Source organism: Pungitius pungitius, chromosome 11 (assembly GCF_949316345.1).
Source record: "Pungitius pungitius chromosome 11, fPunPun2.1, whole genome shotgun sequence".
In the NCBI taxonomy this organism is placed as follows: Eukaryota; Metazoa; Chordata; class Actinopteri; order Perciformes; family Gasterosteidae; genus Pungitius; species Pungitius pungitius.
The window spans coordinates 19,845,463-19,868,625 of NC_084910.1; the positions used below are offsets into that span (position 1 = coordinate 19,845,463).

The window sequence follows — 23,163 nt, forward strand, 5'->3', positions numbered from 1 at the left end:
GCGCAGTGGGGTCCGAACGCGAAACTTTTTAGACTGGAAGAGGACGGCGCGCTGTTTGTGACGTCATCGCCTCGCGTCGTTCTTCAGCCAGGAGAACCAATAGGAAATCCGTTCCAAATTCCAAATTCCACGCATTCCGAGTGGAATTACATCTTATCTTGCAGTCGGCAGCATCGTAGCTCTCTACCAGGAAGACCACTCAGGTTTTTAATATAGATATATCTATATTAAATATCTGATAGGTGTCAAAGATGGACGCGATGTCGGTCACTGGTACGAGACAATGCTGCAAAGCCCTACAATTCCAGCTAGCTAGGCTGCTGGAACAACAATCCGCGGATAAAAGGGCCAAGAGGATCAACAGCGATGAACAGTTGCAGAAAATCATTTCTCTGGAGGATAAGATAAAAAGTCTCGAGGAAAACTTGAGAGTTGTCCAACAGGAGAAGATGGAGATCGAAACAAACTCGACAGCCGCCAAACATCTTCTCGAGAACCACGTGGCTGAATTGCAGCAAACAAACGCCAAACTTCTGGCCCGACATAAATTAGCCAACGAAGAACACAGGTCGGTCCTTGAGGACTTTAAGGAAATGTACAGGGCGGCCATTGAAAAAATGACACTACAGACAAATTCTGACATGTCAGAAATGGTCGCCAGCCACGACAGGAAACTGACCCAAACAGAGCTGATCAACACAAAAGAAAGAGAAAGGCTAGTGTTGGAACACGAAGAAGAAATACGTCAACATGTGACTAAACTGCAGTGCTTGGAGAAGGAGAGCAAGGAGGCTTTGATGGAGCTGAGCAACTCTCTCAATGAGAAAGAAGCCACCTTCCACATGGACATGAAGACAATTCAGTCCATGTACCTAAAGAAGAACGAGGAAAGCAACGAATACCAACGTGTCAACAAGATACTGAAGGACAAGATAAAACCATTGGGAGATCTCCTGAAGGAGGTGACCACATTAAAATTTACTCTGGTAGTTAAAAACAACTTGATCAAAAACAAAATGGAAGATATTGTAACACTAAAGAAGGAGAAAACAAAACTACAACGCCTCTTGGCTGAGGAACAAGGGAGCTACCTCATCCTCAAAATCCGATTGGATTGCGAGCTGGACAAGAAGCTCGAGGACAAGTTGAAGGAGGCGCAGTTAAAGGTGCTTGAAAAAGATGACGAATGCAAAGCGTACAAAGACACCATTACAGATCTGCGAAGTGAAACCATTGTTCTGAGGGAGAAAGTGCCCCCCCTCAAGGCCAGCGTGGTGAAGGAGAGGAAGCGGTCCGACGAGCTGAAGGCCTATCAGCAGCGCTTCAAGGCCGAGCTGGTGGCCTGCTTGGATTTAATATCCCAGCCCTCCGAGTTCCAGAAGAGCATGGCCGCACTGAAGAGAAAGTACATTGACGACAACGACCTCAAGGTCCCGAAAGAGGACACGAGGTTCGAAGAGCAATTTCTCAAAGTGGCGAATAACGTGCGGCGGAAGCTCGTGGCTGGAGAGTGCCACCAGGTGAAGGTCGAGAGGAGCAAATACTTGAAGAAATGTAAAGATCTCCACAAGGAGGTGAGGGTGATCAACGAGCAGACCGTCATCATACGGACGCAGCGGGCCCAGATCCGGCGCATGGAGCAGGACCTGAAGACAAAGGGGAGATGCCGGAAAGAGGCCCAGGGACCTTCCTCAGTCGCCCCATTGGCTGTGAGGGGAACGACCGGCGGTGGCTCCGCCCCCCTGGCCGCACCTCCCCGTCCGGGTGAGCGCTCAACGCCCGAAGAGCCGGCCAATCAGATCCTCCCCAGGACACCGGCGCCATCTGGCCCGGCTCAGTGATCACCTGGGGTCAGGCCGGGGGGGGGGGGCGACGACGACGACTTCATGTTCAAGTGAGCGTTTAATGATGTCACACGTTACAAATGAGTTGTATCATGTTGTAGGATCGTCCTAAAAAAAACACACACAAATTCACAAAATATTTTCCCCAGTGTTTAATCTCCAAGTGCAACATTTAATTGATTGAGTTACTAGTTCCAAAAACAGAAACCTTTGTGGGGGGGGGGGGGCTTTGGGCTTTTCTTTTGCATACACGTCACTCCAAACTGTAACAAACTAATGTATCAGCACATCCTACACGTCCTGATGGGAAACACACATTTAAACGTATCAGCTTTTCATCCTTCTCTCTGTCGTCCTGGGGGGTCCTTGCAGCCCGAGACGAGGCCCTCGGTGGAATGCAGCTCCATCAGCGTGTGCTACCTGCTGCCACACACACGACCCGTGTGCACCTCATCACACCTGCAGCTACGCTCAAAATAAAGTACGACAAACACGGCTTTGTGTCCGTCCTTCATCTGCCATCTTTATTGTATCATACTCCAGAATGGGGTGTAGGATGCGTTTAATAATGTTATTAACAATGCAATGGATCAGTACCAAAGCCTTTCTTCTCGTGTTCTACATCCGCAGAACAACTGAAAGATGAATTGGCCAGATAGGAATCCATGTTGGTGAATTAACACCTAATAAATAAAATGGAATCCAGTGCAGAGAATAATAAATGACCTTTAAGTGTCTGCACCGTTAAAAAAAGCTTTCAGGGCCGCGTTTCTGTCTCAGCTCAAAAATGGACATTTTATTGCATTTTCAAATCACACCATTAAAGAAAAAGAGAAAAAGCTTATAAAAATACAACCATCCCTCAGAAATGTCCACGGCAACATAAACAGCATGACGTTACTCAGTTTTAAATCGATATATTTTATATATATATATATATTATATATACACAGACATTTCAGTTCATCCTGCTTCTTTTTACACAAACTCAATACGAAAGGCAACATGCAGTGATAGCAGCACATTTAAAACACAACGGTACAAATGTTCTTTGAACCCCCCCCACGAGGAACTAAGAGCTCAGGACGAGTCCGTTCAGTGGCCTCATGCTGGCTTTAACGAGTTTTAAGAGCTGCTTTGTCTGCAAATGAGAGCGTCACGGTTTGAATGAAGATTACATGAGAAGGTGTTGTACGACACGACGATGAACACATGGACATCGTCAGAGCTTCTCCTCCTGAAACCAACACGGCGTCTGTGGTCTTCAGGTCTTCACTAAGAATCATTCATTCCTGAAGCTCTGTAAAGATGCATCTTTGACATGTGGACGCACACAGATACCACAACGAGTCCAACAACTAAGAATCATGTGACACTTGTGAAGATGGAGGAAGAAGTGTGTGTGTGTCATTGTATCACTTTATCTGAAAACAATTAAAAATGGACCAAACAGCAGAAGCGCTGCTGAAGAGCGTCTTTTAAAAAGGCCTTTAAAGGTGGGTGAGCAGATTGGGGGGGGGGTGGGGGGGTCCATCGGGCCCAGGTGGAGTTATAGAACCTTCTGCAGGATGGCGTTGGGCACCTCCAGAGTCTCGTCCTTCACCAGCACGATGTCATAAGAGTCCAGGTACTTGTCCAGCCGCTCCTCCACCTGCAGAAGGACATTTGGTCTCTTATTTTCAATTTGTCCTCTTCATCAATCATTGAATGTAATAAATCAATGCGGCTATTTGTTCCCATTGTATTTATTAATATAATGGTTTGAAATGTCTCCCTTAACAACATGACATGGGCCTCCACGTGTCCTCCCCACCTTGTCGTTGAGGAAGCCGATCTTGAGGATGTTCTCCACGTTGGACGCGCCGTCGGCCATGCTGAGGTCCCCCAGCGAGTCGCCCATGAGGACGATGTTGCAGGACTCCTTCACCTGCTTGAAGTACTCGGTGTGGCGCAGGGCGCCGTCGTGCTTGTTGTACACGTGGATCAGCTCGCCTTTGAAACCCTTCAGGACGCCCTGCGGGAGGAGGAGGTGGGGGGGGAGGGGGAGGAGGAGGAGGAGGAGCCGTCAGAGGGGGCGTCTCCTTCGGGCCGGAGGAGCTCGGAGGAGAACAAGCACTCACGTTTTCGTCAAAGTCCATGAAGTTGGAGACGACCTTGACGTTGGGGTGGTACACTCCGGCCTGGCGGATGATCTCCTCCAGAACGTCGCCCAGGCCGGCGGAGAAGATGAAGACGGGCACGTCGTGCTGCTGCAGGCGGTCAAAGAACTGCTCGTATCCGTCCCTGAAAGCAGGCGGGAAACCAAGATCTCACCGCTTCCACGGGATATTTGATCGTAACAACATACAAGAGTGTGAAGCTAAAAGGAAGGACTGAGCCGAAGGAGGACAAAGGAGGACGTTCACTCGCTTCATTCTCGACCTTCGGCTGGTGATTCACGGCTCTTTATTGTTACTTCATTTAAAAATATTGTTTTATTTGCATAACTTGAACACAATGAAGACACATGGTCCACGGCGTGCTCAGACGCTCGCCTGGTACCCACAATGCAACGCGGGGATCACGCACCTGAGCGCGGCGTCGGACTCTCTCACCACGTCGGCCAGTTTGTGTCTCTCCAGCCGCTGCTCCACCAGCAGCGTGTGGGACTTGAAATACCTGCAGAGGAAACACGGGTTGGAAACGCATTCCTTCGACTTCCCTTCATGGGCCCTTTCACTGGTCTCACCACTCCACCATGAAGGGGTATTTCTCCTCCATGGTGAGGTGGGGGTCGATCTCGATGGGGTAGTATCGGTTCTTCAGCTGCAGCAGCTTGGCCCGGCACTCCTCCGTCACCAGCTTGCAGTCGTCGATGATGTCTGCAGAGAGACGAACGCCAACGTCAGGCTGCACCCAATCAGAGGCATTCTCCCCCCCCCCCAGAGGACATGGCGGCCCGCCCATCGCCCGGGCGACGCCCCGCAGCCGCACTCACTGTGGCACGTGGGACACCGCTTCCCGCTGACGGCGAACTTGCTCAGCGTCATGTCGAAGTCGGTGATGATCTGCGACGGAGACAAAAGGGAAACGTTCTGCTTACTGAGAGGAGATCATGTGACCCCCCACCCCCCGGGTGAGGGAAGCACACGGGGCGGCCTACCTGTAGTTTAGAGGCTCCTCCTTTGATGAGGCCACAGATGATCTGCTCCACCCTCTCCGGGTCCTTCATGTGGACCGTCGTCTTCTCGAACTGAGGCATCTGGAGAAGGTGGGGGTGGGGGGGGGACCAAACGACACAGCAATGTCATTAAGCTCAGAGCGAAGGGGGGGGGGGGGGGGGGGGGGGTGCACCGGATATTCTAACAATAATAAAAACAGCTGCTTCACAATCAACGTTTAAATAAAAACGCTGAGCTGCAGCCATTAGTTCAATGATATATATCTCTAGCTTCATCCTGTCCATCATTCGTCATGTCAGAACCCCCCCTCAGATATGCAGACTTCCCTCCATGTGACATTAACCTGGATACGTTATCTTTGCCACGGTCAAAACCAATTAAATCCTTAACCTGGGACGGACATTTTCTGACGTGTTATTGATCAAACGACGAATAGAATCATCAGATTAACCCATAAGGCCCGGATACTCGATGTGATCGATGTGCTGCATCAACAAACCAGGTCACAACACCACAATCTACCGGAGCAGCAGACACAGAGGTCAAAGGTCAACGCAGCCAAACACATTCAGGAGGGTTTTACGACAATAAAATACTCCATGAAAACGAACCCTTAAAAAATATATATATAATCAGTTGGAGGGGGTCTGAATTTTGGAAATGTCACAGCTGTTTTTTTTGTTTTTTGTGTCTAAAGCTTCAAAACTCCTCCGTAGAGGAATGTCCCAGTAAAAAAAACACACAAGACATCAAAGAGCGGATGTTTGTATAGTTGTAAAAGCAGATGGTCGCAAGTTTCCATGCTGAAAGGTCGAGGCAGGAAACAAGCGGCCTCGGACTACAGCGTAAACCCAACTTGTGCCTTCATAAAAGACGTAACGATAGATATCACAATTCTTTATACAGAGCCGTGAGAACAGCTTTAAAGAGTTCTGTCAACATGAGAGTAACAAGTAAACATATGTTCAAAGCAGTTGTTATTGTGGAACGCTAATGATCCCCAGTGGTTCCCGTCGGACAGGATAGCGCGCTGCACACGGTGGACTTCGTCAGCTTGCGTAACCTCCGCGCTAACCGCGCAACACCAAACTGTTCCCAGACCAGCGGGTAGAGCCGGTGACGTGGACGGTCCGCTGCTGTCAGCAGGATAATAAATAAATAAAAACCTGCTCGTTCTGCGATGACCTCTAAAGAAAACACACGCTGCTGTTTTAGGGGGGATTCGCGCCTGCGCACAGCGTTCGTGCAGAACTCCGCTGACAGGACACTTCCGGTCTGGGATTTTCAGATTGTAGGGGAGCGCTGTGTTCGGAGTTACGACACTTCTATTCCTGAAAAGTTCTGTCTACATTTCAAAATCCTGATTTCAATAATTGTCTTTAAAAATCTCAGATGTCCACATACTTCCCAGTGCTGTAAAATGCTGTGATGTAGTCACGCCTGTTTTATGAGTTTTATAAGTATGAATCCTCATCGCTAAACATACACAGAACAGAGAAAAGTCGTCAGGCGTCAATGGCCGCGCGCACTTATTTTGAAAGGTACAACTCCCCCACTTCCTGTCATCTCATCGTCTGCGCCGTCGTCTCCACGCAGCGCGAAAGCGGCTGTTTGTTTTCAGCTCACCATCTCTATGATCCTAGTTTTCTTCCCCGCTCGCTTCTTCTTGGCGACGATGTACTGGGCCAGAACCACGCCACCCAGCAGGGCGCAGACGCTGGCGCTGGCCGCGGCTCCGACCTTCACCACGGCCGTCCTGTCCATGAAGAGTCCGCTGTACTCTCCACGGACCAGCTGCGCGCGAGACCTGTCAGCCGCGCGGACAAAGATCCTCTTACGCGGAAGCGGAGCAGTCACTCCGTTGGATATTTTGGACGACCGACGTATTTAGCTGGGTGATCAATTAAACAGCAAGTCAGCGAACAACTTTTATACTTATGTGGTCATAAAATTAGCAGTACATAAATAACTTAAGGCACTAAGCTAATGCGATATGTCCATAATTTATGTTACTTGGAAACAGATGGAAACCCTTTCGAGTAAGCTAGCTAGCACACTTGTAATGTTACGCTAAAATAAGTCAGACTGACATAGTAAAGTAAACCTACTCGTCATCTCTGATATAGTAAACATTATGTTTCTGGATGTATGTTAGATTACTTTTGTTTGAACAGGAAATATTTATAAAAACGTTGCAAATGTTGTAGGCTAAATTAAAAAAAAGTGATTCATTGTTGCACGGCGGGTCATCTACAAGGAATTTACGTATCTCACTTTAAGCTATCTGCGTTCTTGGTGTTCGTAAAGGGACTAATGTACAACTTTTGAAATTTTTAAACATTAAACATGCGATAAAAAAAAATCATGACCACATGCAAGTCATTCTTTTGTCACTGATAATGGATAACGCCTCCTGCTGCGGTCTGTTTTGTGCTACCGAGTGAAGCATCTTTTGAATAAACAATCTTTGTCAGCTGTTATAAATTGTTACTTTGCCTCTGACGTCACAAGCGGGTCTCTATAGTAGAAGATGAGAAAGGACCCCAAAAAGCATTAAATGACTGAAACGTTTTGGATTTAAAACAATGCTCATTAAATCCCAGGTGTAGGTTGTCTTTCCAAATCTCCCCCAACATTCAACAAATTAACTGATAATTTAAATGAGATGACAGCATAAACCACACACGTCATAGATTAAGCTAGATTGCCATGCCCATCCTTTAAGTGACAAAAACACACCTGGAAACAGTTGAACTAAAACAAGACTCACAAGCAGCAAATAATTCATCACTACAGCCATTTAAAATGATCTCCGTCATGAACCATTTTCTTGGTCAAAATGAGGATTAATGTGGTTATTGAGTAATCTTGTTGAGGCTGTGTTGTACGTTGACAAACACGAGTCACAACCAAGCGAAGTGAGAATGACTCATGCCGCCAGAACCCGGGTGACCGCCTGTATGGACGGAGCAACATTGAGTTTTAATATTTAGCAGGAAAGGAATAATATCAAATAAATCACTACACAGCGGTATGTGCACGATTATGATGCTTTGGAACCTTGATGTGTGCAGCTTTGAACAGTGTAGACACGTTACAGACATGACGAGTCAAAGGAAAATAATATTGATATTTATTGTGATACCGCAGTCATGCTGTTTGACAATAAACAATAGTTTAACAATTTTAAACTACAATATTTGAAAGAAGAACTAGCTATTTTATGTTTTTACAATACCGGGAGGCATCCAGACAGGACGTTTGAAGTTGATGTGTGTGTGTGTGTGTGTTAATGAGTGGAGGTGGCACAGCCCGTCATGTGACTTATGTATGAGGGAGGCAGCGTTAGAATGTGTCATAAGTTGAGTCAATACGGGCACAAAAAGCTCCATTGTCTGAAAATGAATGGCGCGTCACGTGACCGGAGGACATTCCCCAGACCTGACGAGGATTTTAATTTCATGTTAAGTGAGTTAACTAGTCTGGGATGGAATTTTCTGAAACTAACGATATCCTCACTGGGTGACATGAGATATAAATAGGTGAAATGTTATCCTTCAATCTTTCAGTTTTTGGGAGAAAAAAAAACAGACAACAGCAGCTACTCCACAGGCCGAACACCCTTGGTCTCCTCCACCTTCCTCAGGGTCTCGTCCCACTGGGTAAACTGCTTCGACAGCAGGAACATCTGCAATCACAGGTCAGGGGTCAGTTTTTGCTAACGAGAGGTCAATCGTTTAAGAAAGAAAATCTGAATGGATCATTTACTTTTTAATACAATTGTATCTGCCAATAGAGCACAAGTAGCTTCCAATTACATAATATCTAGAATATTTCTTGTCTAAAATATACCATCTTGCCGTAATTTTTAGTTCACCGAAATAAAAAGAAATGGGGAAAAAAAAGAAAATAAATACGTACCATTTTGTTGTATTCCTCAAAAAGCTTCTTTACTTCCAGGGCCTGAGCTTCAGTTTGGTCCTGAAAAAAAAGAGACAATTGGGTCAACAGATGAAACACAAAGAGGACGACAAAGAAGAGAGGGTCCAGGTACCTGCTCTTTGATGTGGATCTGTGACAGGCGCTGAAGCTTAGTGGCGTGTTCTGGTACATCTACAGGCATCAGAAAGACAACTCAGAGACAACTTAGAGACAACTTAGAGGCGGCAGATACTGAGGGTACTGGAGACTGTAACAGATTGACTGAACTTCACTCTTTAATTTCTGAGTATAGATTTCTATATCCCCCACCGCCTTCCAGAAAATACAACCCATTATTTGACAGATTTATCTTTTATGAATAGAAGACCAACTCACCTCTGATGTAGGTGCTGTCAAGCAGCGGCTGCATGTTGCTGACTTGCTCCAGCAAAGCAGCCTGGGAAAGCAAGAAGTCCTCTTCTGTGGGCAGACAAACACAGAACATCATCACAGCGTTGTTCTTTCTATGTGCCTCTCTAAGTCTTTGGTTTCAAACACAGCTGTAAATGGAATATGCTTCAATTGGATTCCTTGTGGTTCTGACCCGCAAGGATGAACTCCAGCTTCATTGCATCCGGTACAGTGATGTGGTCGGTGAACTGGGGGTCCAGGTACTTTAGCAGGTCCTCAACTGCACCGCAACACCAATGAATACATGATCAAAGATTCCCCAAACACATACGAATCCTTTCAATCCGTGCTGTTCAATCCACTCACTCTTCTTGTGCAGGATCTTCACTCGTTCCCTCTTGTTGGCCGTGTTGGTCAAACCAGCCTGGATCCTCGCCAGAGACTCGGCACACTGCAGGATGAAAGTACACCGTTTAGATTTAACAACATTACAATCTATTTAATCAATGCGTCAAAGCAGGTTTTGTGCAGAATGTGGCACTATAACCCAAAACTGACTTGTCAAATGGCTTATTTGATCAAAACAAGAGTACTTCATGTAAATGTAACGTTAGTTCATTACGTTCCGTAACGGTGATTTAAATATTTGGGACTTTTGCCTCGTTAATTAACTTTACATTCCCGTCTTAAATAAACGGTTATGAAAAAATAACTGACTGCTAACGCTAGCTGACGTGCTATAACATTAATCAGCCTCGTTTAAGCCAACTAACCTAACTATTTGTTTGGCTAATACATAAACATATAATTAATAGCACTATTGCCCCCCCTCCCCCCGCAGGACAGAACAGCGGGGGTGATAAAGCGTATTGTTGTACGGCCAAATGCATCAAATAAAAAGGGCGTTCACTGGATCCCCCACACAGAGCTACCGTTAGCTCTGCCAGGCTAACAGCTGGCTAGCTTCTTTACTAGCATCCCTAACCGTGAATAGAGATTATTCGCTGCTTACCTTGACGGGTTTTCCACTTTTGTTTCGTCTCTCGCCGTATATTTGACTCTCCAGCGCCTGAAGACGCACTTCCAAGTTATCAGCGTCCGATGTTTTATCCATTCTTCAAGCTAATAGTTGACACAATTAAAAAAACAGACAAGTGGAACACGTAGATTACAAGAGACGTCGCACATTGATGACGTATGCAATAGGTTCAATGAGAGTTTTCGAACAAAGCGTGTAGTCTAGAAAACATTAAATGTTAGATATTTAGAAATCAAACAAAACCGTTTTTTAAAATAAAGATTGCTGATTTAATTAACGTTTTGTGTGTTTGTGTTGTTGCCGTTGTTCATCAAGCCGGCCGCTAGACGTCGCTGTTTCCCGAGGACCGGAGCGTTGAGTCGTTTTCCGGTGACAGCAGCGGAATGACAACATCGACACTACTGGCCCTTCCATTCCGGCCGACTTCAGCTAAACACCGACAAAAAGTAAGGGTCCTCTCACATATCGCAATCCCGTCCTCACACACAAGACGTCTCTGCTTGTGGACAAAAACATAACTACCCGGGAAGTTGCCATATTTGTAAACAATTCTTTGCTTTGTTTTCACGAGCTAAGCTAGCTTTCCTAGCACGAAGCTAACGTCAATTTCCCCATTACACCTGCGTAGTTTGACATACTTGGAGTTAGTTTGGAAGGTGCAGCGCCCGAGTCACAGTCTCCTCCCGCAGTATAACTAAGTAATAACTCCCATCGCGAATGAATGAAGACACACGCCGCTGATTTAAAGCTGAATTACTTTGAGCCGACGTGGTACTAGCTCGTGCTGCACCGCCTTCCCCGCTGTGTGTTGTTGATTCTCGCCCGACGGTGTGTGTTGTTCACAGCAGGACGCCGTCTGCCTTTGGACTCCGGGCTCCGTGTCTGAGGCGTTTCTTCTATATGCGCCCCTGGGAGCAGCAGCAGCAGCAGCAGCATGGCAGATGACAAGGACGTGTTGAGGGACGTTTGGTTCGGCCGGATCCCCAGCTGCTTCACCCTGAACCAGGACGAGGTGACCGACAGAGAGGCCGAGCCTTACTACGTGAGTGTGACCTCCTGCTTCTGCTCTGCACCTGCACCCCACGAGCCTCCATTCTGCAGGGGTTCAGCCAGCTGATGGGGAGGGGGGGGGAAACAGCAAAGTCATAGCTGCTCATATACTCAAATAGTCTCAACTAACTTGACGCTCCTTTGTGCCTTAAAATCCCTTTTCCAAATCTCTGCTCCTCACCACAAACACTGCATCGTCAGGTTCTAGGCAACACAACGACAAAGTGTGTTTTATTGAAGCTAGTTTCAGGGTTTCTAAATGTGTTCTCTCTCTCTCAGCTGCTGCTGCCCAGGGTGAGCTACCTGACTCTGGTCACAGACAAGGTGAAGAAACACTTCCACAAAGTAATGAGGGCCGAGGGCGTGGAGGAGATGTGGTTCGAGTATGAAGGGACGCCACTGAAATGGTGAGAGAGTGATTGTTGGATTTGGGGGGGGGGGGGGTTGCAGCAGTCAGAACCACTCCACCTGCAGCCCTTAAGTCCTTTTCATGGGCCTGGTATTGGTGCCACAAGGGGGCAGTGTGGCAGCACAGATGATTCTAGTTGTTAAATTAAAAGATTACCTAAACATTACCAAAGTAACAAATGGCAGTGTTGATTATTGTGTAAATGAGGTTCAGCCTGTCATCCGTCGCCGTTAAGACATTGCTGCATAAGTTCTTTCAAGAATTTGAGGAAAACATGTTTGCTGCAGAGCTCGCTCGACGGCGAAGTAACAGCGCTTCCTGTTTTTCGTTTCCCGTTTCTAGGCACAACCCGATAGGAGTTCTGTTTGACCTCCACGCGTCCAACTCCGTCCTCCCCTGGAGCATCACGGTGCACTTTAAGGTAATCCACGGCGGCCCTACCTGGCGGGACAGTTGAACAGCTAAAGAACAGGAGACATGAATGAACTGCTTGAGAACATGTTGGGACGCTTTCCGGTAGAATGACGTTCAAACCGGTTCAGTGGTATTTTTGCTTAAAAAAAAACTTGCTCGACGCGTTTGAAGTCCTATGTTTGGTTTCGCTTTTAAATAATGCTGTTGAACCAGTCTGCGTAAAATCAATCCACCTGAGCACAACCTTCCCCCCCCCCCCCCCGCTACCCCCAAGAAAAAACAACAGTGCAGCTATGAATAGAAACATTTTTTCTCTCGTGCATGTGTCAGAATTTTCCGGATCGTGACCTCCTGCACTGCCCGTCCAGCTCCGTGATCGAGGCTCACTTCATGTCCGGCATCAAGGAGGCCGACGCCCTGAAGCACAAGAGCCACGTCGTCAACGACATGCAGAAGAAGGACCACAAACAGCTGTGGATGGGCCTCCAGAACGGTGAGACACACAAACACAAACATGCACTTGTTGCTTTTCTGTAAGCAGCTGCGATTAAGCATGCAAAGGGGAGACACACACACACACACACACACACACTTACACACGCACATCAAAGGAGAAAAACCACAAGCAGCTGCTGAGGGAAGCGACACACAATCATTCATTAGCACTTGGATGCACGTTCAGCTCACACAAAGCTCACAGCTACACCTTCATAATGAAGGTGTTCCCGCGTAGGATGGCGTGGTGCTTTCAGAGACATTCTAAACAGCTCTCCTTCGTGTGTGAGTGCCCGTCAATTTAAAGGAATCCTACTCATGAAATACCAAGGAATAATGAATAAATGGAGAATCCAAACGACAATGATCCTCCCTAAAGGAATAGTCCACCCACACAGTACCTGTTCTTACATCACCTCCACTTCAGTTTTTGTCCTTTTGCTTTTGGAGGAGAAAGAAGAATCTAAGGAGTGAATAAAAACCATCCGTTAACAAACCGTATGATCAAACCAACCTGTTCCTTTTAAACAACACAGCGGTTCAAAGTGCTTCCCTTAAACGTCACATTTCTTTATGCTTCCCTGAGAAGCATTTTGAAGATAATGTGAAATCCACTGACCTGTTTGTTGTTGTTGTTGTTGTTGCAGATAAGTTTGACCAGTTCTGGGCCATAAACAGGAAGCTGATGGAATACACCAGCGAGGAGGGAGGCTTCAGATACATCCCCTTCAGGATATACCAGGTAACCATAGTCCATGTCTCCGTGCGTGCTTTGGGTCAGCGCACCGCGGCCACTAGATGTCACCACAAGCCTCCGATCAGCGCGTCCCTGGAAGCTTCGCGCTCCTTTGGTGACTCGCAGGTCGTTGCACAACAAAAGCTGTCAAACATTCCTCATGATCATTTACCTGGGGGAGATCAAAAGTGGATTTTAAGAAGGTGAGGTATTCATCAGCTCCACTTAATGTAATCCCACTGACCCAAGACCAGCCTCACGGTACGAGGAGGAGGAGGAGGAGGAGGAGGAAGAAGAGGCGCATGCAGACAGACAAGCAGACTTTTATGTTTCCTGACTCTGGTGAAAATTCCCTTTTGGTGGTCACAAAACGGACAGCGAGGGAAAGTCCAGTTTAATGGAGTCTAGTCCAGTGAGTCTAGTCCAGTTTAATGGAGTCTAGTCCAGTGAGTCTAGTCCAGTTTAATGGAGTCTAGTCCTGGGAAATGAAGATTTGGAAAACATCTGTGTGTTTTGCAGATGGAAACCTGTTGACAGTCTGCTTTGAGGCTGCTCCGCATTCGGCCTTGATCTCAAATCTCAGCAAACAAAAAGCCCAAATAGAAAAGGGCACCGGGTCCTGTGGATGGATTCCAGAACGTTGAGGCCTGTGAGGACGCGTTTGGGGGGAAACTGCAGTGGGAAAAGGGAGCAGAGTGATGGAACCAAACAGGAAAACATCAAATGTGATGATTTATTATTGAGCGTCAAGCTTTTCGATGAGACGCCGCGTTCCACACGTGGCGCCGTTTGTTGTGTAACAGTCCAGCTGTCAATCAACGGTTTGCATGAAATCACGAAGAATAAAGAAAAAAAGGCCATAAACACAGTTTTACTTTTCACACCTCGAGCCCTATGAAAAAAACCCTGTTTTTTTTTACACGGGGGACAAAAACATCGTGGCGTCGGCTCATAAAAGGCGGCGTGTTTGTGAAGCGCTCGACTGGAACGCGGCGTCTCGCCGAGCCTCGGCCCGCCCCCCCCCCCCCGACGTGCTGCGGCTTTTCTTCTACCTTCACGACCCCGATGGAAAGTTTCCACAATCATTTATGAGGCGACTCGGTTTGCTGATAATTGGAGCCTCAAAGAGCTCGATGTTTGATTTACAAACATCAAAAAGCTTCTTCCTCAAAAGTCTGGATTCTCCTTTCAAACTGTTGGATTATTTATTGTTTTCTAGTGAAGGAACCTGGTGTCTGTAAAATACACCACACTGAGCATCTTACTCTGCAAATACATGTAGAAAAGGTACAAGAGAAGAACAAAGCTGTTTGGCACTAAAGGAAAAAAAGAGGAAAGACCCCCCCCCCCCTCACACACACACACTCCGGGTCCTTCAAAGCCAGATTGTGGTCTTTAGTGTAAATAACATGTGCCGTGTTTGATGCAGACAGAATTAATGACAACACTCGGCCCAAATAACAGAGGGCTCATTTCCGTCTGGCCTGCTGTCGTCATGGAGACGAAGACACCTCGCCGTGTCCGCCTTGTGTCCTCGCCGTGTGTCCATTTACAGGCCGCCTCCCTAATGTTACTTGCCCCTCTTCGGCCCCTCCGGGTTTCGCCTCTCGGTGACTCGGCGCTGACTCCGTTTCTCTGAAGCGGCTCGCTCTGAGGAATGCAGGTTTTTTAAGGACCACATAACTTCAGATGGCGTCGTGAGAGAGAAGGGGGCGGGGGGGGCGGGGGGGTTACATGGTGACTACACACAACCAATTACACAACATGGGGATGCTGGAAATGGTTTCGTCCGGAGGCGACGTGCGGGAATAACGCACTTTACTGTGACGCCTTCTACTCACAGCTCACAGAGTTCCCTTCAGACCTTCTGGTCCTAAAGATCGGGCTGCAAGTAATGGAACCCAGTGGAGATCTGGAAGACCATTCGATGGGGGGGTGGGGGGGTGGGGGGGGGTTCAGCTTCAGGAACAGGAAGGACGGCAAAGAGAGGTTTGAGTTTTAATCTCCACGCTCCCATTGGGCAGAAACACTTTCTCTGGACGCCCCCCCTTGCCCCCCCGCCCTTTTGTCTGTTTTTTCCCCTTCAATTAGGCGGATTGAATCCTCATGGTCAATTAGGCCGACGTCTTCAGTTTCCCCCCCCCCCACACACTGACACCTTCGCTCTCTTGGTGTCGTGGCAGCTAAGGTGTCACCTGGCTGAAAAGAAAAGTGTCCAAGTCCGGGCAGTATCACCCCCCCCTCCCTCCATTATTCACGGCCCGGCTGTCACTTGCCGCACTCTCTCTCTGTCCAACGTCCGCACAAAGCCCCCCCCCCCCCCCCAGCGGGGTGACTCAGTGTTTCTGGGTAACCTGAGAGGGCGCCTTCACGCCTCCGCTGACACCTTTCCTCTCGCCGGTTTCCTCCTCACGGCTCCGTGATGCCCGATCGCATGTCGCCCCCCCCTTCCTCCCCCCCCCCAGGTGACACCTCGGGTCCGGTGTCGCTCGCAGCGCGTCTCTCGGGTCCGAGGTGTCAGGTGACCCCAATAAGTGACCGCTCAACGCCGTCTTCCGTGGAATCAAACGAAAATGAATGATTCAAAGAAAAAGGAAGCGAGATTCATGCATTTGTGTTTTTGATCTCAACTTTAACTTAGTCAAGCCGTAAGATATCATGCCTTCAACTAAGGAAGAATTAGGGATTCAGTTTCCACTGAGAGAGAGGAGCTGCCCCCCCCCCACTGATTCCACTAATTAACCCCTCTTCATTCCAAGAAGGAAGCATTGTGGAGTTCAAACGCCTCACGCTGCCACATCGCTTCACTGCATTACGTTTCATGTGATATGAAACAAATACAAAGACAATTAACGTGTTTGTTTCCTTCTAATTCCTCAAAGACGACGAGCGACCGGCCGTTCATCCAGAAGCTGTTTCGTCCCACGTCACCTGAAGGCAGCGCGCACACACTGGGGGACCTGCTGAAGGAGATGTGCCCGACGGCTTTACCGAGCGAGGGTGAGTCCACACACACACACACATGAACACACACACACACACGCACATGAACACACACACACACACACACACACGCACACATAAACACACACACACACGCGCACATGAACACACACACACACACACGCACACATGAACACACACACACACACACATGAACACACACACACACACACACAAATGAGCAGGAGTCAAACGCCTCACTTTTTTACGTTTTACGTTTTTGACTTTTGAACATTGATCTCGGACCCGATAAGCAGGAGCCATGTTTTACTTTGGAAGCCCCGCCCCTCTGAGACTAAACAGACAGTATCTGCAGAGGAGGAGAGAGGAAGTAGATAAGGAGACAATAGTGCGTTAGGACAGAGGACCTGCAGGAGACCCACCTGCACAGAAGCCATCCATTAACCCCCCCCCCCCCCCCCACTAAGCACGTGACGCCGTTGGTACTCGTTGAAGTTGCTTCTTGTTTTTGGACGTCGTCGTTGTGACACAAAACCGTTTTTGTAACGAGGACGACGTGGAGACGGCGTCTCCACAGCTTCAGCTCGTCTTCTGCTCGTCCGTCCTCCATTGTCTCTGCCCGGGTCAGGTCGGGACTGAACCTGAGGTCACATGGGGTCAGACAACGTGGGACTTCTGTCTCTCTGTGTGGGACGAGCTGCAGAGACACTTGGACCCCGTCGTTGTCCCCCCTGCTCCTCTCCTCTCTTTGATCCTATCTGACTCTCAGGTGTAGTCTTCAACGTCCTCCCTGTCTGCTGCAGACGTCTTTCATGTCCTTTGACGTTTTAAACCCACCCCCCTCCCCCCCTCCCCCAGTGGAGTCTGCCCGCCCGCCTGGCTGATCCAGGTGAAAGTGTCCCTTTTGTCTGTCCTCGTTTGTTTGGTTTCCACCTCCTTCCTTCGGCGGGGAGATGAGTGAGATGATAGCCCGAGATTATGGCGGCGTGTTTTGGATTAGAGGGACCGGGGCGTGTGTTCAGGGACGGGGGGACGGGGGGGGGAGGGGCTGCTCGTCCTATTGTTGGAGAGTTCAGAGGACGTCCTTCTGTAGAATATATAAGAAGAAAAGAGCCGAGGATCCGGGGTGATCCTCGGCTCTTTTCTTCCAAACTTCAATACGCCGCTCTTCACACAACCCCCCCCCCCCCGGTCTGTTATGTCTGGGACAGGATCGCTGCTGAGGAGCTTCACTGCGCACAAACAAATGGGGGCGGCCTGAGTTAAAGGGGGGGGGGGGGGGGGGACAGGAGGGGGGGGATTCCCAAATCCTTCTGGAGCAATAGCTGCAGAAAGGCCCCCGGGTGCGTGTTCCTGTGTTCCTGTAAGCGGCGGCGGTCAGCGCTGACGCAAAGCCGCGTCATGTGAGCCAGGTGTGTTTATCGCAGGCCGCCCACGCGCAACGTCGCCGTGGCAACAGACGCCTCTCGTCAGCGGAGATTGGTTTTGTTTAGTTTTTCACGTGTTTAATCGGAGGTGAGCAAAGCTGATCAGCGTCTGGGAATAATTAGGAGGAAACCCCCCCCCACCCCGAACCCCTCCCACTTTATTGACTCCACGCGGTCATGTGATTTGTGGGATGTCCCAGTGCAAATCACTTGAGAGAGCGGGGGCCGTGGGGGGGTCAGTGGCTGCTTTGATGCAGCAGATAGTGTCTTTCTTCTTCTTCTTCTTCTTCTTCTCCTCATGTGCGCGGGCGTGTGAGACGTTCTCCAGACGGGGGGGTGGGGGGGGGGGAAGTCAATCTGTTGTTTGATTTAAAGCTTTACTGAAATAAAAGTCCTCGCTGTGAGGCTTTTACATGTTTGTAATGTTGTTTAAATACGCTTTGATCAACGTGTTATAATGTGACAACTTAATATCACGCAGGAAGCGCTTCTACCTCTACGGTTGGTTCTGTATCTACACCCTCAGCTTCCTGTTCACTTGCCTTCACCCACACGTCCGTGGAGGCTAATACGAGTTTACAAAGTTTTCAACCAGGAGTCTTTATTGAGAAACTTATTTTTTAACTAGATATTTGCCTTTTTACAAATAATGTTAAGGATTGAAAGCCACTGAAGAGCTCTGGGGAGTTTGACTCAGTGGAGGAGGAAGATGAAGATGAAGGTGGATCCAACGTTGTGGTCTCCTTGGATGGTGGTTGGCTGACAAACACGTCGCCTTGGCCGACTCAACCGCAGCGTGTGTGTGTGTGTGTGTGTGCGTGTGTGTGTGCGTGTGCGTGTGTGTGTGTGCGTGTGTGTGCGTGTGTGTGTGCGTGTGTGTGTGTGCGTGTGTGTGTGTGTGTGTGTGTGTGTGTGTGTGTGTGTGTGTGTGCGTGCGTGTCCTTCCTGGTCGATTGTCGTGATGTTTAACTCAAAAGGTGACTTTAAAAATGACTTTGGGGTCTCTTTGACTGGCAGGTCAAAGGTCAATCACAGCTGCTCCCCCAACAAACAGGATGCTTCACTTACTTTCTTTTACTTTTGTCGTCACAACTGAGATAAATTTAAACTTCCACACGAACAGGAAACGGCAAACAAACACCCTTTCACAATAAAAGAAAACATGTGGTTGATTTAAAAGGGTATAAACAGGATCAGGATTTGTTGCTGCAAACAATGGACGTGTTTATTTCAACATGCAGGCATTTGATCCCAGGAAATGTTTAATCAAAGCTGATCACTTGCAGATATCAATATGTGGGTTATGTAACTGCTGTTAACGAGTCACAGGACGGCCGGCTGTTCTCCCCCCGTCAACCGGCTCAGTCGGACGCAATCTGCCACCTCGCCACTAGACCGCGTCCTCCACCTCGTCCTCCACCGCGTCCTCCACCGCGTCCTCCACCCGCTCACTCTGACGCCTCTGGAGGGACGACCTTTTTGTTTTGTGACAAGGAAACAAATTTAGAGCCCAACGATGAGGAAATTCATCCCGCCGATGACGAGCAGAATGCGATCTTATCGCTCAGCTATTCTCTCTTCAGGCGTTCTTCTCAGCAGCTGATGTGATGATTTATAGGTGTGTGTGTGTGTGTGTGTGTGTGTGTGTGTGTGGGGGGGGGGGGGGGCGTGGCTCGTTGTGAATTTCCCCCGTTTCTCATAACCTGACTGCAAGAATACACCTACTACGCCCACATCCGCCTGCCTGTTGCCAGGCAACCCCGGGGCTAAAGGTTAGGGATGGGTAAGAAACACACAGACACACACACACACACACACACAGACGTCCCTTGGTTGGTGTGTGTGTGTGTGTGTGTGAACCAGAGAAAGTGTGTTTTCATGCGGTAACACACGATCACGCCTTTTACTTTCTTTGCAGCTGAACATTTTCTAACGTTTTCATCAACTTCACGTTCATCTTCTGAAGAAAAAGCAACAAAGCAGAAACATTTTCACGTTGCGATGCAAAGTGTAATTAATGAAATAATATATTTATTAATAATGTAGATAAATAAAACTCATCACTTCTAGTTTATTTTTAATTAATTAAGCATATTGATTGATTTACACATCTGGTTTTTCACATTAAATAATAAAAACCTAAAATAAATGAGTAATCCCAATTAAAACTAACAGTTTATAGTCAACAGTCCTTTGACTCTCACTATGTATTACAACAATGTGTGTTTATACATATTTATACATGTTGTGTTGTATTATTACATCAGACGGATTGAGAGTCAAACCCTGATGAAGCAGATCGATACGATAGCAACAAACCGAGAAGTTGAATAAATGAATAATTGAAATAATACATTAAAAAGATTACTGTGACATTCCCTCCTGAAATCTGTTGTGTGTCTCTAATCAAAGTGAATTTTAGTGCTTTATTCTTTAAACACCTGTTGGTTCAGAATAAAGTGGAACCAGGAACTAGTTTCTGCTTCCACGCCGCGTCCCACTCCCAAAGCCCCCCCCCCTCGTACGCCCCCCTCGTTCGCCCACCTCTGGCCCCAATGGGCACATCTGTAAAGGCCGTTGGCTCGCTTCCTCACATCAGTGTGGTGCACGAGGTGGGCGGAGCCTCCTCTCAGGCCAGCGGTTACCGCCTCAACCGTCCTCCTGATATTACGTGGAACGCGAGAGTCACGTGACCCTCCGCCTGTGTGTGTGTGTGTGTGTGTGTGTGTGTGTGTGTGTGTGTGTGTGTGTGGTTGGTTGGTCCTTCGGTCCGTTCGCTCGTCTGAACCCGGCAGGTTCTGAAGGAAGACTTGTTTCAATACTGAAGCCAAAAGGGAGAATTTAAACATGAACACACACCAGATTTGTTTGAACTTGTGCAATTTCTTTTCACAGATAGTGAGAATAAAAAAGAAGAGGATTTGATTAAATTGCCACTAAAAACGGACAGTTAGCTTGTTTTATAGGTTTTAATCTGCAGGAATGAAGCTGCGTGTTGTTCTTTACGGCTTCGGGCCTTCAGCTGGTCTTTAAACCCTGACATGACCCTGACCCCCCCGATCACCTACCGACACCACTGCTGCCTTTATGGGTTTAAAGCCGTGTGCACAACAAGTAACTGTTGAAATAGAAACGTGGAGTAGATTAAAGATTATTATTCTATACCGAGTTCTAAAATTCAAACTGTTGACAGGATTAATGATGAGAGACACAAAAGATGAGTGGTAAATGGCTGGATCCTAGATTTCCCATAATGCAACAGGGCTTGTCGTTTGACCCTGTGTCCTAAACATATGAATATATAAATCTATATATATAAATCTATAGATATATATATCTATAGATATATATATATATATATATGTGTTTTCTCGCTGAGTTTTTTCTGCAAATCACGAGGTCGGCGCTCGGCGAGGGGCGGGGTCAGCTGAAAGAAGACCATGCAGGCCAGGGACGCACACACACACACGCTCACACACACACACACACACACACGCGCACACACACTGAACCTGAAACTACAAACTGTCAGAGTGAAAGTATAATAATTTGAATCCTGTCAACGACGAACAAAAAAACAATCAACTGTCACTCTGCTGCACCCGCCCCCTCGTCTTCATCCTGTCCCGTTGTCTCGGGGAGTCAAAGTGGGACACAAGAGTTTCTTGATGTGTGTCGAAAAGAAGTAAAGGTGTTAACCCCCCCCCCCTCTGTGCCCAGGTGAGCCGAAGCGCTACCAGGTGGTGATCCACGGGATCGAGCCGCTGCTGGAGACGCCCCTGCAGTGGCTCAGCGAACACCTCAGCCACCCCGACAACTTCCTGCACATCTGCGTCGTCCCCGTCCCCTCCGACTGAGACCCGCTGTCGCCGTGACGACCGCCCGGAGGGGGGATGGCGGGGGGGGGGAATAACTCTGATCCCGGTGGACTCTGTTAACGAGAAGAAAGGTGAAGACGGACAAAAGGATGTGAGGGAGGTGTTTACATTCCTCCCCTTTCCATCCCTCTATTTATATCCCCCCCCCCCCCCCCCCACAGGGGACAGGAGGATGAACTGTCCTTTTCTGCACCCCCCCCCCACCACCACCACCACCTCCTTACAAACATCTCCGAGGGGGGAGAGGCGACGACGACGCGTGATTGTTTGGGACTTTTTGGGGAGGCGTGTCCTGCTGGAGTTGCCTTAGTTACCATCTTCATGCATTACACCCCCCCCCCCCCCCCCCCCCCCCTCTGGCAAAGTGGCATGAAAGCTTCTGGCGCTCTGTTCATCGGTACTTTTTGTTTTCCACGACTTCCTGTATTGAATGAAGTTGATTCAATGGACGAAGACTTCACTTTCATCTGTCTTCAGCTTCGCTTTTTGCAGAGAAGAAGAAGCAGGATTTCCATCTTCTGGGAGGAGCCACATGCGTTTATGAGATGACGATGAAGAATGATGATGATGATGATTAACGGGTTTTGAGCAGCTAGACGGGAAACCAGCATCTGATTTGGTTTAAAGAACTCTGCTGCTGACGAGATTATTGGGGTGGGGGGGGGGGCACATCCTTGAAATGCTTTCACTCTGGCAGATTGATGCAGGAAGTTGAGATGTAAATTAATCAATGATATTTGTGCTTTTTTTTAACATCCGTTGACACTGAAATAAAAAGCGGGTGGTTTATCACGCTTTGATCCTCGTGGTCAAATCAGCTTCTTACGTTTCAGCCCCCCCCCTCGCCCCCCCTCGCTGACTACACACCTACGAATCACCAATCAAACACTTCACTCAAAATGTTCATATTTTATTGGTTTAAAAAAATATTCGACTTACAAAAATATTATTTGTTGACTCAAAGGTAATTTTTTTAATTAAAAAGGGATTTTTATTTACTGACTTATTATTCTGATTTATAAAAAATACAAAATATATATTTATTTATGTCTTTGTATTTATTTAAATCAAATAATTTAATTGATTTAAAACATTTAATTTTAAAATACTCAATTGATTAATGATGTATATGTTTTAACAAAAATGATTTCAGTGGTTTAGTTTTTTTTTGTATTTGTGATTTTTATAAATTAAAACCAATTTAAGCAGCTGATTGTTTGACCGCTGTAGGCGGATTGAAGACCTGCTCACACACACGTCCTTTATTGCATTATCGCTCACACACACATGTGGCTGGTGAAAGTGTCTTTTTTTGGGGGGGGGGTCCGGTCATCTCGCCCTCGTCTTCCTCTCCCGTGTTTTACGACGCTCTCTCTTCATCTCCTGGTTAATTATCTGTCAGCATTCCAGCCGC

At 47.7% G+C, this 23,163-nt stretch overlaps 4 protein-coding genes across 6 annotated transcripts; 2 read left to right on the forward strand and 2 right to left on the reverse strand.

Moving 5' to 3' along the window:
• The first annotated feature begins 112 nt into the window (after positions 1-112).
• On the forward strand, positions 113-2,342 carry LOC119197605 (uncharacterized). The gene is made up of 2 exons (XM_037454070.2): positions 113-1,894; positions 2,217-2,342. The coding sequence occupies exon 1, from the start codon at positions 252-254 to the stop codon at positions 1,839-1,841; it is 1,590 nt and encodes a 529-aa protein (XP_037309967.2). The 5' UTR covers positions 113-251; the 3' UTR covers positions 1,842-1,894; positions 2,217-2,342.
• Positions 2,343-2,612: 270 nt separating this feature from the next.
• On the reverse strand, positions 2,613-6,943 carry nt5c3a (5'-nucleotidase, cytosolic IIIA). Of its 2 annotated transcripts, none has more exons than XM_037454096.2 (8): positions 6,632-6,943; positions 4,987-5,085; positions 4,822-4,891; positions 4,573-4,705; positions 4,413-4,502; positions 3,965-4,127; positions 3,658-3,858; positions 2,613-3,495 (listed from the first exon to the last, which is right to left on the reverse strand). In XM_037454096.2, exons 1-8 carry the CDS (start codon positions 6,767-6,769, stop codon positions 3,394-3,396), a joined length of 996 nt encoding a protein of 331 aa, XP_037309993.1. In that variant the 5' UTR covers positions 6,770-6,943; the 3' UTR covers positions 2,613-3,393. The 2 variants fall into 2 exon arrangements, with proteins under 2 accessions (XP_037309993.1, XP_062421299.1); XM_062565315.1 differs by lacking the exon at positions 6,632-6,943 and adding an exon at positions 6,172-6,257.
• A 1,641-nt stretch (positions 6,944-8,584) lies between these two features.
• On the reverse strand, positions 8,585-10,522 carry dctn3 (dynactin 3 (p22)). Its single transcript, XM_037454127.2, has 7 exons — positions 10,350-10,522; positions 9,704-9,788; positions 9,531-9,617; positions 9,323-9,406; positions 9,060-9,118; positions 8,927-8,986; positions 8,585-8,693 (listed from the first exon to the last, which is right to left on the reverse strand). Exons 1-7 carry the CDS (start codon positions 10,449-10,451, stop codon positions 8,607-8,609), a joined length of 564 nt encoding a protein of 187 aa, XP_037310024.1. The 5' UTR covers positions 10,452-10,522; the 3' UTR covers positions 8,585-8,606.
• A 157-nt stretch (positions 10,523-10,679) lies between these two features.
• On the forward strand, positions 10,680-22,082 carry atg5 (ATG5 autophagy related 5 homolog (S. cerevisiae)). 2 transcript variants are annotated; one of them, XM_037454112.2, is made up of 8 exons: positions 10,680-10,822; positions 11,222-11,418; positions 11,706-11,833; positions 12,178-12,256; positions 12,580-12,742; positions 13,392-13,486; positions 16,363-16,480; positions 21,592-22,082. In XM_037454112.2, exons 2-8 carry the CDS (start codon positions 11,311-11,313, stop codon positions 21,726-21,728), a joined length of 828 nt encoding a protein of 275 aa, XP_037310009.1. In that variant the 5' UTR covers positions 10,680-10,822; positions 11,222-11,310; the 3' UTR covers positions 21,729-22,082. The 2 variants fall into 2 exon arrangements, with proteins under 2 accessions (XP_037310009.1, XP_037310010.1); XM_037454113.2 differs by having other exon boundaries at positions 10,727-10,822; positions 11,225-11,418.
• The last annotated feature ends 1,081 nt before the right edge of the window (positions 22,083-23,163 follow it).